The 16,220-nt window shown below is 33.6% G+C and overlaps 1 protein-coding gene across 1 annotated transcript; it reads left to right on the top strand.

Annotated features, from left to right (window-relative positions):
- The first annotated feature begins 2,349 nt into the window (after positions 1 to 2,349).
- LOC128990167 (uncharacterized) lies at positions 2,350 to 13,908 on the top strand. Its single transcript, XM_054412447.1, has 13 exons — positions 2,350 to 2,484; positions 3,270 to 3,307; positions 3,729 to 4,418; positions 5,096 to 5,119; positions 7,552 to 7,659; positions 8,015 to 8,158; positions 8,431 to 8,490; positions 9,550 to 9,669; positions 10,454 to 10,585; positions 11,226 to 11,288; positions 11,725 to 11,772; positions 12,322 to 12,432; positions 13,814 to 13,908. The coding sequence occupies exons 2-13, from the start codon at positions 3,278 to 3,280 to the stop codon at positions 13,832 to 13,834; spliced, it is 1,551 nt and encodes a 516-aa protein (XP_054268422.1). The 5' UTR covers positions 2,350 to 2,484; positions 3,270 to 3,277; the 3' UTR covers positions 13,835 to 13,908.
- Positions 13,909 to 16,220: the final 2,312 nt, after the last annotated feature.

The raw sequence follows: 16,220 nt of genomic DNA, 5'->3' as shown, positions 1-16,220 counted from the left end.
AATGATAAACTCGAATGAAGGTTTACTAATCAAAAAATAGCTCTGTTCTAAAAATAAAATTATAAATGTCTCAAATTCAATTTTACAATCTTTTAATTATAAAATTAAACTGTTATAACCTAACCAAACCAACCAAACTTGCTGATATGAAAAAAATTGTTGACAAAAAGTTAGTGCTCCCGGTGGGATTCGAACCCGGCACCTTCAGATTATCAGCCCGACACGCTATCCACTACACCACAAAGGCTCATGACTCAGTTCCGTATCGTTGCAGTTGGTTGACGTCACGCCATCGGCACTGAGCGGTGGTGGGGGTTTTTTCGATCTGATCCACGATCCTACGATCCTAGGAGTTGCACTGGCAGTCTAGATGCTTATCAACCTAAAGGGGAGAGCATTTTTAATCATGTTTGCTTATGTACAGGTCATGAGTGAAAGTCCAACATAGATAAGGTTGTTTTTTAAAAACTGTCACCGATAGCCGATATGTTTACATTAAAAGTTGTTTACAAATAGTGCAATTAATGGGAAATAAATTTGATTCCGGATAATTTTTTTTTTTCGAAAATCCAAAACCAAGGGAGATTAATAACCTCGGGACTTGTTTAACGCATTTTATTGGTTGGACGTACTATAGTTCTTAACTATAAACATTTTTTTTTTTGTACTGGCTCTTTTCCTTAAAAACGGTAGTAGCAGCAAAAATAATTTTTACTTACCAACACATCACTATATAAAAATTAGTTATAGTTGGTGTTGCACATTAATGTCCGATGATAGTTTTGTCAGCGTATCTGGAAATGTGCAAATCAACTGCTGTTCTGAATATAAGAAGCTTTCAACTGACTACAAGATTCCCCTGTGTACAACGTGCACACAGCTAGTGTTATTTAAATAGAATACCCCCGCTGCAGCAAACCTGCAAACTAAGCAAGATTTCCATTTGTCTGAATTGATTTTCAATTTAAATCTATTTAAATAACATTAGGTTCAATGAGTACCAAGGTTTGCTGCTACAAGGAAACTAATAAAGTGTGTGTTTTTTAGTAAAATATTAATGGCTTAGTATAAAATAAATAAAATTGACAAGTTTGATCCATAAACAAGCAAACCACAACATTGTACAATATTCTCGAGAAGAATAATATGGAAATTTTAATTTACAATTAATTTTATTTTCTCTGTTACCAATAACGGTACAAAAACAGTTTTGTGTAATAAATTATTTGATTTTTAAGGTCTTTAAAAAGGTCTAGAGAGAAATTGAGAAATTTTGTGTTTTGAGGGTCAAAATGAGAAAAACCATTTTACCCCATAAATCCCCGTTCCATGGTCCGATCATGCTGGTTTCCGAACTCATTCAAGTTTATCCTACACTTTCAAACCAAATATCATCAAAATCGGACAAAAATTACTCAAGTTATCGCGTTCACGGACGTATATATATTATATCTTGGCTATATACATATAGGTATCAAAATTTGAACAAATGGTGTTTTTGGCCTCTGTAGACATCAAAATGAAAAAGTAAATCGGTCCCGGGCCTAGGTTTTACCATAGATAATACATACTACCTCAGTAGATTTCTCATCCTAATGGAACAGCTGAAGACAATTTTATTGTTAGTTCTGTACGGTTTATGTAGAGGTCGTGTTTTGTTTACAATTTGTTTCCCGTTAATACAGTCATTTAAAACCTCGTTTAGCCAAATTATACGATCTAATCATAAACAATAAATTGTCCCCTAGTTATTTAACCAAACAGTAAAGCACAAATCAAGAAATTAACCCTAAAATAATAGAAACAAAATTTCGTCGACTCTAGCGCCTAGTGTGGCGTACATTAAGTAGACATCTAAAATGAGCTTCAAAATTTACAATGGGATGAGAAGTCTACTTGTGTTGGTTAGTCTATGGTTTTACCATGCCACCTACAGTAATAGCTACTTCCCTATGGGGAAATTCACTAAAATAAATTTTAAACTTTTCAGGGAATATTATAGTAGAAATCCTGCCAGGTAAATGGAAATTCGCTTAGTCTGGAGGTTTGCTGCGGCAAAGACATTTTAAATTTCACCATATTTGATAGTCCCCTGACATAATGTTGTCACCAAAAGCTTTGATCATTAATTAATACAACTTAAGTATTCAAAGGTTAATGCTTAAAGAGCTGAATCAACAACCACAACAAATAAGTAAAAAAAAAACAATAATTTTTATTTCATTTTGCTTTTGAAAAATGTATATCATTATTATAATTTTGATACATATTAATTGATCTATGATTCACCAATATAATCTGTGTCATAATTCCACTATACTCTGGGACATGTACAACAATGTATTAATAGTTAAATCCATATGGTTTCATAAAAGAAATATTTGTTTTTAAATGTTCCCTCAAACATTGTATAATTTACACACATAACACTCAAGATTTTTTCGTGATTCAAAATTGTTGTATATATATATAAATAGAATTAACGTGAGTATTACATTTACATGTAGTAAAACTATAAATTTGTGTTGTGAAATTATGTTTATGCAAGTATTATACCTACCTAATACATTTAGTGTTCTATCACATAATCTTAGCGTTGCCAAACTATAAGAGGCTTTTTAATAAATGTCATCCTTTCATTGCCTAAAGGGTAAATAACATTAAAAAAAAAATAGGTTGTATATTACCTATATAACTTAATTACTTCATATTTGAAAAACAGTAGTCTAGATATTGCCTGGTTTGTATGACTCAAGAAAGATCCACTTTATTTCATCAATTACCACCCAAAATTGACCAACTTTAATTTTAGTTTTGTCCTCTTCTACTAACTATATACAGGTGGATTTTCCATGACTCGGGCACTAGACATTACAACTAAGGGAAGGGTCTCTGTATTTTCCCCACCACTGAATAATTCAAATGTTTTTGTTTCTGTTGATGTACGTACATGTCCCTCTAAATGCAAAGAATTTCCTAGTCCCTGTAATATTAAGATCCATTACATTGGTAGGCATGCTAAATGGTATATTTTTGCCAGATAGTGCAATGAGACACAGAACTACAATAGCCAGTCTTAGTCTACATGAGGACCTAATTGTCACCTAATTTCTATCTCTAATTTTATGTGATTTGTGTGGGATGCAGCACTTTTGTAAGAGGTTTATTCAGTAGGCCTACCTACTACCGATATAAATATATTCTCTCTGCTCAGAAGTAAAATTATGTTTATGAAAATTATGAGAACTGATTTCACTACTTTGTTACAGCACTCACTATGGCATCACCAGTTAACAATGGGCCTTCAGTAAGTCACAATTGGAATTATTTTGCCACAATAAAATTTAAACCTCATATGATGATGATAAAGAGTGGAGAGCATACTAGTAGAATAAACGGTTATATTTTGGTAGTTTTTTAATTGCAAATGATAAGTTGTAAATGATAAGTAAGTGTGTTTATGTTTATAATTTTGGTAAAATATTTTTCTGATGGAATAGATTACTTATTTATATGGCCAAACAACTCAATAACATGAGGGTTTTCCTTTTCTAAATTAAATTTATTTTTGATGTCTATAGTGATATCCTGAATAGATCTTTAGTTTTAACTTATCTCAATGCCGTAGATAATTCTATGGATTTTGAACATAATTTTTACCCTACATTTTCCAAATAGTAGCCTATTTAAATTAAAAAAACAAAAATACTAATACATTTTTGTTCCAGGACCAAAGAGACAGTGCTAATCTAAATGGACCGTCAAACTTGCAACAACTCCAGACTCCTTCAGGATTGCCGAGGTGTAATCTACCTCCTTTTGAATGTCCTGGGTCATTACCTGGCAACAACTGCCTACCTCAAGAAATGATGTGTACACCCTGTCCACAATTTCAATCTTCCCCGCAGTGCGGATCAACAATAGGATGTCAACCTTATCAAGCTATGTGTCCTTCGGGTCCACCTCAAATAATGTGCCCTCCATGTCCTCCATCAGTGGTTTGTCCACCCCCCCAAGGGTCAATAATCTGTCCACCAACACGGCCCATAATCTTCCCACCTCCTAACAGAACAGTTATTTGCTTCCCGGGCCCTCAAGTTGGTCCCCAACCCCCTTGTCCACTTTTTCCCAAAGATCCCTGTCCTCCTTGTCCCAAACCTCCTGGCATCACTGACCCCATCCTTCCCCCCGTTCCTCCTGGTACTGTTGATCCTACTGTCCCTCCTACATATCCTCCTGGTACTGTTGATCCTACTGTCCCTCCTACATATCCTCCTGGTACTGTTGATCCTACTGTCCCTCCTACATATCCTCCTGGTACTATTACGTATCCTCCTGGCAAAGATCCTACTGTCCCTCCTGTTACTAAAGATCCTAAAGAACCCAATAAAACAGTCACAATAGTCTGTCCACCAAAGGTAATCACAATTATAATAGTACTAGTTCTGAAAATAGGTGTTTACCATACAAGTACGGTAAACACATTTTGGACAAGTGATGTATGATATTTTACGCCATACAAAAACTTAACAATAAAAAATCCTCAGGATTTACTCACCAATTAAAGGACTAACTATCACTACTCAAAACCTCTAAGAGAAGTTATGTTTTTAACTTCATACAGTAGTACATAATGAAACCCCAATTAATTAAGCTGGAGGCAAACAGCTGTTTTCAGAACTAAATCTTTGCATGGGAAGTTTGTTAAAACATTGTAGTGTAGTGTAGAAAGCATTTACAGCTATGGTATGGATATACATTCCCGCTTGTACTGTGCTTATATGCAAGAGTATAATATTATGTATATATTATATACATAACAGTTTGTCTTGTAATCTAAAGTAGGTTTGAAGCACCATTTGATAGTTCAAAATCTGGCCCTTCTGCTCTTGATTTTTGAGTAAATACTGAATAATGAATATCAGATGATCTTAAATAGTACAACTACTCTACAATATAAAGCTCTCATACTATTGTAGTTCATGCTAAAAACTCGGGACCCTCATCTCATGGAAGAAACACCATCCCAGATTTCATATTAATATCATGTTTAATCTACATCATATATTGATGGTAATTTTGTTTTCTGTTTCAGGTGCCTTTACACCCAAAAAACACGGTAAGAATTGTTGTTGTTATTTTTAAATTGTAACAGTTGTAGGATGAAGCACAGATGGACTAGTGTTTAGAAAACAGGTATTCTATCTTAATGGCTTCAGTTTGAATCATACAAATAACAAATTTCTTTGTTGTGAAATAAAAATATGAATTGTATCAAGGTTTGGTTTATAGTTGCTATGTGCACTGAGTAACAGGTATGTGATCCGGTGGTGTGAAGCCCAGGTTTACAAATCAAGAACATTAAAAAAAATAAAAATGTAGGTTTTCGGACAAAGAGAACATATTCCTTGTTCAATAATTTCTACACTATTGCCAATCCTCGTCCTTCCTGAGTATATTTTAGCATAGACAATAGAGTAAATATAGACTGTCAAAGAAAGGTTTTGCGATCTGCCGCTAGAGCGTTATCGCCATTCGATATCGGTTATCGGTATTCTATTCGGTTTCATCGTCGACTACTCGCCAGCTGTTACCAGCACTACCACTCTTGCAAACGAAATGCTTACTATATAGCTATTATCGTCTTCTACAATCGCGTCAAAATCATGAACATCCTCTGCGGCTGTGTAGACATCATCATTGAATGCCGTGGTCCCGAAACGTCATCGTCGTCCACGATTGCCGCAAAATCGTGAACATCTTCAGCGGCCGTGTAGACATCATCGTATCGTCTTCGTCTTGCGCGATCGTAGAAAAGACGTGATCATTTTTCCCGCGGTCACGAAAACGTCGTCTAGCACGGTCGCGGTTTAAGAACATCTCCCGCAGTCGTGTAGACATCATCATCGTCTTGCGCCGTCACGGAAACGTGATCGTTGTCTAGCGCGATCGCGGTAAAATCATTAAATTTCCCGACTTTGATATCAAAATAAAGACAACTTTTTAACCCAACTTTAGATCCCAACGTTGTAAGACCATTTTGAAAATCAATACTAATACCTGACTTTCCCGTTTTCCCCGACTACTAGACACCCTGGTTAATTAGATTTTGACCTTGCAAATATGAAACAAAAACTTCCAATAAACCACTTGCTAAAATTATGGATTAGTAAAGAAAAACTTTGAATCATTGTAATGAAACTACAAAAGTATAACAAATATATGTTTTAAAAAAAATACAATAAATAATGGCATTTAAATAAATTTATTGCTTATTATTAAATAAGTCAGTAAACTCCAATTCCGGGGAATTCCTCCAAAGTTGGCAACACTACTCCCAACTACGAAGTTGTTATGGAAACGGTCGCTAGCGCTTGATGCTGCAGCGGTGTGCGCCGTAACTACACATTACCCCTAGCGGTCGGCGCCGGAATATATGCTAACCGCAGCACAGCTGACAGTCTATATTTATTTCTTTTTGTCTATGATTTTAGACACAGCTCAACTTCTGGCCAAAATATAAATAAACGGTATCAGCATTCTGACACATACTTTCTCCCATAAGTTTGTCAACAACCTTTATCATGTGTAAGTGGTTAGAGTAAATATACAGAAATGAGATTTGTACAATTTTGTTCAGAATTTAAAGGACTAGTAACATACAAAATTTTTATCAAAATGGTTAAGGCCATTTTTGGGGAAATCCAATTTTTCCATTATTTTATGGGGTTTTTATGGGAAAATAACATAATTTACAATAACTTTTGAACCGTAATTTTTACAGAAATGGGATTCATACCATTTTGTTCAGAATATAAAGGACTATAACATACTAAATTTTTATCAAAATCGTTTGGGCCATTTTTGGGAAAATCTGATTTTTCTGTTATTTTATGGGGTAATATGGGGAAATCCCCATTAAAAATCCAAATTTCTAAAAAATGAAAAACTATCAAAATTGTAAGGACTATTACATACTATGTTAAATCAAAACCGGATTTTTTTCTAAAATCCTATTTTTTGTTATTTTATGGGGTTTTTATGGGAAAATAACATAATTTACAATAACTTTTGAACCGTAATTTTTACAGAAATGGAATTTGTACCATTTTGTTCTGAATATAAAGGACTATAACGTACTACATTTTTATCAAAATCGTTATGCCATTTTTGAGAAAATCAGATTTTTCCGGTTTTTTATGGGGTTTTATGGGAAATTCCCCATTAAAAATCAAAATAAAAAAATATAAAAAAAAACAACTGGCTATACAATGGATTAAAACCTACATACCAAATTTCATTGAAATCGGACCACAGGTGTAGTCCCTAGCTCTGTACACTTCCAGACACACAGACATCACTTCGAAAACCACTTTTTTGGGTCAAATTATGACAAAAACAATACTTTCTCCATATCCTATGGTATAGGGGGGGGGGGAAGTAAAAAAAGGTGAACACTGTCACACTCTTATTTTTAACTCTGGGCACAGTAGTGTTTCAATCTAAAACTGATTTTATTTCAAATCATTAATTGTTTGTTCATGTTTGCAGAATATAGTAAGACCTGTTCTAGTCAACATCCAACGCCTGTTGAATTTTGGGATTCAAGTTATGTTGAAAAACAGACATGACCAATATACTAAAATAATAATATCCATTGTGAGTATATAAAAAAAATCCACTCAAAGCGTGAAACCTAATGGTGAAAGTTAGATCAAATACTCTTTATTTTGTTCAAAATTGGCTTATGTTTATTATATTTTGGATCAAGTTCATTTTTATTTTACTGAAAATTGTTGTTGGGCAGTATGCAAATGAGACTGTTCTTATAAATAAAACATACCCTAACACAGCTTTAACACTGTTTTGTTGGCAAAACACAAGTATTACTGACTGATAATTTGTATTTATAAAACTCAACATATAGTACTAAAAAAACTTCAATGTTTTAAGATGACCATAATATTCTAATCTATAGGTATGTTATTTTCCTCATATTTTGATACATTTTCAGGAAAAAATAAAAAAGAACCCAGACCAAGGGACAGTTGTGCCTGCCCGTGAGTTGGTTGAGACATATTCCCGACTGATCCCGGGACTGAAACTGTTGTGGGAACAGCTGCGAGACTACTACCGCAACTTATTACGAGACTGTAACGTAAGTATTACCAGAATAGTCTGTTACAACATGTCCATTTCTAGTTTTATCTATATTTTTTCAAGCTTTATTTCAGCCTTAAATGAAAATGTTGAGGTGCATAAATATTTTGTTTCCTAACTTTTCATCCTCACCTAATATATATGTAATTTCTGTAGTTATTGACTGTACAATCTTTTGAACCCAAACACCCAATTTAGTTTGTGGAGTTACTTTATGACAGCTATATAAAGTATTAGATTGAAATGTATAGTTTGTTAATTAATTTTCAGGACGTAAAGAACCCTATTCCAAGCCTGGCTGGTCTCAACATTTCACCTATGGTATCTCAGGTAATCAACACAACAAATCATTAAAAAACTATGATTAGTTTTGTAGGAGTTACACTACACAGTTCCACAGTTCAATAATATCACAATGCAATAAAGTCACATAAAAGGATGAAAACTATAAAACCATCCATTTTTAAAATTCAAGTAAGACAACAAATGATTTTATTAACCTACCTAGCAGTCCTCCTAGATTTCCGTAATCTTTCTTTTCTAGCAAAAATAGACTGCTATCAGGAACCCAATTTTTTGAACAGGTAGAAATTGTAAAATTTCTAACAAGAATACCAAGATTTAAATGAGAGTATATGCCACTTAATAAGAAGAACTGGTACTTTGGTATTATCCGGAGGCCACTTATTTTAGAGGTGTTTTTTTACCGGAGACCAAAATAACTACATATTTGGAAAGAACATACTTCAATTGACTTACTGTCCGAATTTGACATGATTACTATTAGTAGCGGCCTTTAAGTTCTGCCTCCCAGAAGGCAGCGATGTCTGCGAGGATTGAGTTGAATGTGTCACCGCTGCTAGCTGCCACATGTACTCCGCCAAGTTGGTATACAGCGCGGCGGTTATGTTAGGTTGGGTTATCATTAATTATAAATATGTTTGTAGGACTTTTCTCATTTCGTTATGAATCTAACGATACCAAATGTGTAAGGATACCACAGATACATGCGGTGATAGGTGATGCTTGCACTCCGTTCAACAACCTGATCTTGGCCTACATGGAGGGGATTTGGCGGGTGAAAGTATGACTTAACTTATCTAGTATCCTTTGATTCATAACGAAACGAGGAATGGTCTAAAAACATATTTATGATAAGCTAACCTAACATAACCACCGCAGCGCACTGTATAAGAGGGTGGCCTCCGGATAATACCAAAGTACCCAAGAACTTAATATGTAAATTTCATAATATTGGTTCTCTCTATACAGTCCTCCATATCAACACTCTTATTATTATTTTACAGGCTACAAAGCCACCTATTTTGTTCTATTAAAAAAATTAATGAAAAATATAAACTAAGAAATTAAATTGAAGATTTTTTTCAGTCAGCTTTCAGAGATCTACTCGCAGCTACACTTGTTTTGTGTCGGGAGGCGTTGTATTTGTGCAGCGTTGATACCAACACAACTAGTCAGTTCATTGTCTTCACTGACAGCCAACTGATGGTAATTTACCTATAATTTATGTGCAAGACTACTTACAAAATAATATGTTTTTAAGACCAATTAATTTTAGCTCAACATTTTGAAGAAATTAACAAAACTCAATTAAAAAAGAAAGACAACATGAATTGATAACCTGTCCATGTATTTGGAGATATCCCAACACAAAACGCCTAATGATAATTTAGGTTAAAAATTGACTGTAATTTTAAATGTTGGAAACACATAAATACCTGCAACCTTTGGTATTGGTATTGGTGTGCCCAAATTAAAACTTACTTTAAATGGACATAACCACAGAAACTACTGAGAATCCGTAAAAAACACTTAATACAGATGTGTAATTTAGAATGAAGTTTTTGGAATTAGATGGCATTGCAAATAATTTTTACTATGATCCTTTAAAGTACAGTAAAGTCATATCAACTTTGGTTATTGACATTGGATACTGAAGTAGACAACCGTATAAACCTGATGTAAGATTGTTCTTAAATAAAATTTGTATTTGACTCTTCTAGTTTTCCCATACTATGGTAGTTGATAGCGACTAAAAAGATGGTGTAGTAGATGATAAGCTGCTCTTTCAATTTAGTATGGTTGAAATTTTGGTACAAAAGAAAGGAAACAGTGGTTTTCAGCAGCAAACGTTGTCAAAAGACACAAATAATTTTTTCCTAATTGTGAGATTGGAATATCTACCAGAAAACAATTAATAGATGGTGTAAGAGGCATTGTTCACGTTATTTAAGTATTAATATTTCCATTAATCTTTGGTTGTTTTTTGTAGAATAATCCAAGAGCAATAATAGAATACTGCAAAGTTGAGATTTTTGAGAGTAACTTTTCTAAAGGTGATGACCTCCTCCGGTTGTTCACCGAGAAGCAACTTCTCATCAACTTGTTTTTGAAGGAGTGGGCGGTGAGTATTGGTAGCGAGCAGTATGTATTGGTTGCGAGCAATTACAAGTGTTGGTAATTATTACAGCTGAGTTGAATTGACATTAATTTGTACCATAAAGTTCACTGTACAAAACTAGTGGGTCATTTTTAATTTCATACCCAGAATCATGTGATAGTTGTTGTATTAAATATTGCAGCAAATCAAAACTGTTGCCTACTGGTACATGTATTCTAACTTTGTAAGTATGACAAAAAAAGTTCTTCACAAGTTAATTATACCAAATATTAGCAAACATCGCCGAAGCACAATACTTTTTCCTTTAAGTCACATGTTCAAAACACCTTTGACTGTAGTATTATAGATTATTGAAATTATAGAGTATTGTCTGTCTTAATGTATCTAAGGTGTGAATGTGAAGAGTTAATTCTATATTGTGTTTGTGTATTTTTGAAATTGTATTCTTATAACTGAAATACATTTAAAATATATTTTAATCTATTTTTTTATATATATTTTAAATATTTTAATATTTCAATTAAAAATAGAAAGGGGTACATTTTCTGAAACAACACATTTCAAATTAAATAAACATTCTTTGTTTGGTTAGCCCCACATACTATGATGAATATCTTAATTGTTTCTGACATTTATTTTACAGAAAGGTGGCCAAGAGTTGGATCAACCTCCAGCCCCTTCAATCTATACAACACTGCCTGTGTCGGTAGGTTTAACTTGTTATTTTTTATAGGAGTGTTTGAGGTGACAACTAACAATCAATCAAATACAAGAACTTTTATTCAGTGTTTTCATTTGAGCAAATCATTTTTGTTTCTGTGTTTGCGGGGTTTTTACTCAGTTTATGAATATTGTAATTGTCTAAAGAATCAACTATAAACTACAGAATTAGAAATACGATATTGTTTACATGACGTTGCCTTAATGGTTTATTTTTTATATTTGATTTAAAGAGTCAAGTATAGGTATATTCAATTCATGTGTAAATTTTTTTTATTTATATTTCTTCTTCTTTATCAGTATCTACTTCTCTTCAACATAGCAATCAAAATAATTACAGTAACAATTATTTGAACTGAAGATTTGTGAATGTTTTACACATTATGAATGAAAACTAACTAATAATTTTTATTTTGTTTAAGTTCCCTGGCCTTACAGCTGATGTCCCACAAAAAGGATATACTAAAATGGTAAGTTTATCCAAAATATATTTACCGGTATTACCAAAAGATATTGTAAAATGGTAACTTTATGGTAAGTTGGTGCATTTGGTTTGCTTGGCATTATGAACAACATGAAAACTAAATGTTCTCAAACGAGAATAATTTACTAGAACCTTAAACAGCTAGGGAGCTGACATTGATCGACATATTAGATTATTGTCAATACGATTTTTTCATAGCAGGATGGGTTGTCTTAATTTATATATTTCTTAAATCGGTGTAATTTTGATCTGAGTTTTGTTGATTTTCCTTGATTGAGTTTACAAAATTTGTGGTTAGAGATCTTTGTTGTATGGTGCCTATGTTTATGGTGCTTAACAACATTCATTCTGAACAAATCCTAGATCATCACTTTTTACAAAGTGGTTACAGCATTTTTTGCTACTAAGGTTTGGATTTGGCTATAATGCATATCATTGATTTTAAATTAATCTATTTCCTTTGAGTAAATTATTTAATTGGCTTTAAATATCAATTTATTAAATACCATTAGTAATATCAGTTTGTTATAAACAGGGAGGCGGAAATGTAGAGGATATTGTATCAAGATTCAATGAAATAGAAGATGGAGCCTACAGGGATGTGAATAAGTATAGGGGACAACGAGAGGATTTAAACAGAAGCTTGGTAAGACACAGATACATCCGTGGTGATATATTTATTGGTACTTGACCAGCCCGCGGTTTGTATGTGACACGGTATGGGCCCGAGGCTTGCACCATCTTTCCTCGTTCCTTGCAAGGAGATTTTTCTCTTTCATCCGCCCCCAACGCCCCCCCAACAATCCTAAACTCTTGCATTTACATTACTGTCTGTTTGATGGAACCTGTCACATGATCTATAAAACAAATTTGTAATAGTGTCACATACAGTAAAAATTATTGAAAACTAAAACGAAATGTCTGATTTGAGGTATCACTTGCAAACATTCCACCAATCCTGCTCGCTTACATCTGAATATGCAGTACGTCCCAATAAACTCTTGTCACAGACAAAGACAGAGTTAATACTGGATTAGGGTACTTGGTGGCCCCAGGCCAAATTAACAAAAGCAGCCCGCCCCTTAGATGGAGTTTCTGCACTCATTTTAACAAGTGTTGCCACACTCATTTTTTTGCTGCACTCCACTGTTCCATATAGTTTGCTTTTATTAGGCACTAAAAAAACAGAATTTGTAGATTGAATTTATACAATAATAAATAAGTGTATGGTTTAAAAAAAGTTGGCAACGCCAAGATCCCGTTTTGTTCAACGCTTGGACTTAACCTAACCTAAAAATGTGCTGTATAGTGTTGAAAGACTAATAATTATTTATATGCTTTGTAGTAATTAGGAACAATGTGTAACTTGAGTGCAAAGGGTCTTTGCTGCACTCGATAAACTCTCCACACTCACCTGCGGCTTGCCGTAACATTTCTATCATGTGCAGCAAAGTGCCACTTTGGACACTAGTTACACAAATAACTATTTTACAAATTGCTGGGCCCTCCTCTCGCTTGCAGCCATAGACCGGCCTAGTCGGCCTTGGTAAATCCAGTACTGGACAGAGTTTAATTCCTTGCCCTATATTGTTGTCTCGTTTGGCCAAGAAATCCTTAGTCTGCCCAGCCAATGATCAGAACTAATTCTACACAAAATAGTGTTAAACACAACGAGACAACACAACACGCCTTAGAGTGCATCAAATGCCAGGCTAAGTGTTCAAATATTTTTTTTGGTAAGTTACGCTTGCATGAATAATTAAATAGCATGAAGACCTTGCTATGTTATTTGTGATAATTGAATAATTGTTCTTTGGGAATTGAATGGTTAATTAATTTGTTTCTGCTTGTTAATTAGTCAGATATTGTACATTTTTATTTATAAAAATAGTTGTATCAATTAAGGTACAACCACACAAAATCAATAGTTTCTTACTCAGACTAGAAGGAGATGATGTATTTATGTTTTTATCTGATGTTGTTAAAGACTGTTTACTTTATTTATTTTATGTATGATATTGTTTCAGTCGGCAGTGCAAAGACAATAATCCTGCTTCTATCCAGAAAAAAGAATTGAAAATGCTATGAGAGTTTAAAGAGAAAATACATTGATTTTATGTTACGAGTTGTATTTATATTGTTGAGCTAAGTAGTTTATAAGATCCGATGATGCTAATCAACTTTCTTTATAACGGATTTAAATGAATGTGTGAATTTGATTGCAAACAAGAGATGGAACAGTAGTTCATGGAAATGGACTTTAATAGTCCACTTTTATTTATGACTGTAACCTGATTGAGGTAGGTAAATCCATCTTTATAGTGTAGATCAACAATCCACAAATTTCAAATTAGTAGTTTTACCAATGAACACAAACCCTTTCGGGTGAATACAGAATGAAGTCTTTTTTCTGAGGCAAAATTCCAGTCTGACTATTCTCCATAAGCATTTCGCTTCCATTGATTTTACCATGGATAAAACATACTCCCTTAGTAGTTATTGTAACAGTTTGACTAAATTGACCAACTGCCAACAAGTTTGCTCCAGACTAGCTCAATGGGCGGGGTGCGATGTGTCTTAGGCCAGTGAGGTGTTTACACTACGATGGATAGTATTTATTAAAAAGGGCGCCACCTTGTGATATGGGCAAGTTGTCTGTCGATTGTCACAAGGAACCAATCTCCCAGTAGTGTTGCCTATATTTGTGGTAAGCAGGGTAAACCTAACACCTGTGATGTCAATTGACCATACTCTACATTGACTTGAGTTGCCCTAACCATTTATCTTACCGATAAATACCTAAATTTAATTGTCACCAAAATCACTCAAAATACTTAAGAACTAGAGTAGCTATAAAGATTTTCTATACTAATTCGGCCCAAATAGAAACTAGCTGGAATGTCAAATAAAAATCCAAATATGTATGATAAGCTCTATTTATCTCAAGATAAGCATGCCCTGATAACAAATCAAGTTGAAATTCTACAGCTAAATGAGCAAATAATGTAATTGAACTCTATTATCAGTCTCAAAGTGAATAGGATAGCAGTACTTCAGAATTAAAGCTTACTAATTAATAATCAGTACTAAATAATCCAAAATAATCTATATTCAATATTCAAAATCAATAAACAAGTTTAGTAATCAATAGTCAAGAACCATTAATCAATATTCAAAGATAATCAAAATCAATAATCTACAAACAATAATCAATAATCGGCACTCAATAATCGATAATAATCAATTTACCATAATCATAAAAATTCAATACTCAGAATCAATATTCAGCAATAATCAATACGTAACCCTTAATCAATAACCAATAATAATCACTCAAACAGGATCCCTCTTAAATCTATAAAATGGTACATAATGACGGTGGCCACCGGAACACCTATAACAGACAACATACAAGGCACAAAATATTACAATATACAAATATACAAATAAATCCGTAGGTCCTGGACGTCCCACGACGATTCACTAGCCACTGTCCAAGTGTCCGTTGCACAGGAGATAAATAATCGTAAAGTCACTCACCAAATGTAGACTTCATACACAGTGTCCAAAAGACAAAAGATATCCGGCCAGACCGGGTGTCTGAGGCAAACGTATCGTCCAACAGTTGAGCGAGCGGTAGGCCGTGAGCGGCAGGTCGGTACGTGAGCGGCAGGTCGGCACGTGAGCGGCTGACACCAAGGTGGCGTCCAGAGATGTCCAAACAGTAGCCTCTCGTAGTAGTGACAAGTCCGGTAACAGTGGGTCGGTATAAAAAACCCTGTGTGTACACAGTAAATTAATAGTACGTGCCTTAATAACACTATTTTATCTGAGGAAAATTCCTAACACAAAAATTTATGTACAGTGACAACTTTAGTTAACTGTGACAAATAATCATATTTCTAGCAAATGCTTGGAACAAATTGGCAAAATTATCTTTTAAAATCTCAAAGATAAACACATTACTTAAACTGCATATATTTACATTTTTTTTTAAACAGAATAGGCTACATAAACTCAATATGAACAGATTTTTAACTATACAAACATTTGGCAATAAAATAATGGCTACTGAAATACGAGTGTTTTTATGAACATTAAAATTGCAAAATAATTAGATACTAAATGAATGATTTTGTTTTCAAATACAGCTATGTTAAAACGATTTTACCTGCAAATAACAATTTATAAGCACACAAATACAGTACAACATTTAAACCTTTAAAACATATTTGAAACATTTAAATTCAGAAATTACTAGTTTAGGATTACAAACATTTATTTTTACAACGTCTAGTACTTCCAGAAACGTAACAAATTTTCCATAAAACCAGTCAAGCTACTTTTCAATCTAACTAGGTCAAATCTAGGGTTCTGAACTTCAAGTTTAACCTCCTAAAGCAAAGAATTATTTAATGGTTCTGGCATTTTACT

The sequence above is a fragment of the Macrosteles quadrilineatus genome, unplaced genomic scaffold (assembly GCF_028750875.1).
Source record: "Macrosteles quadrilineatus isolate MER2022 unplaced genomic scaffold, UCM_ALF_1.0 Scaffold_3__2_contigs__length_128488019, whole genome shotgun sequence".
Classification (NCBI taxonomy): domain Eukaryota; kingdom Metazoa; phylum Arthropoda; class Insecta; order Hemiptera; family Cicadellidae; genus Macrosteles; species Macrosteles quadrilineatus.
Note: the sequence above shows the minus strand (reverse complement) of the source record. Positions and strands in the feature narration are given on the sequence as shown.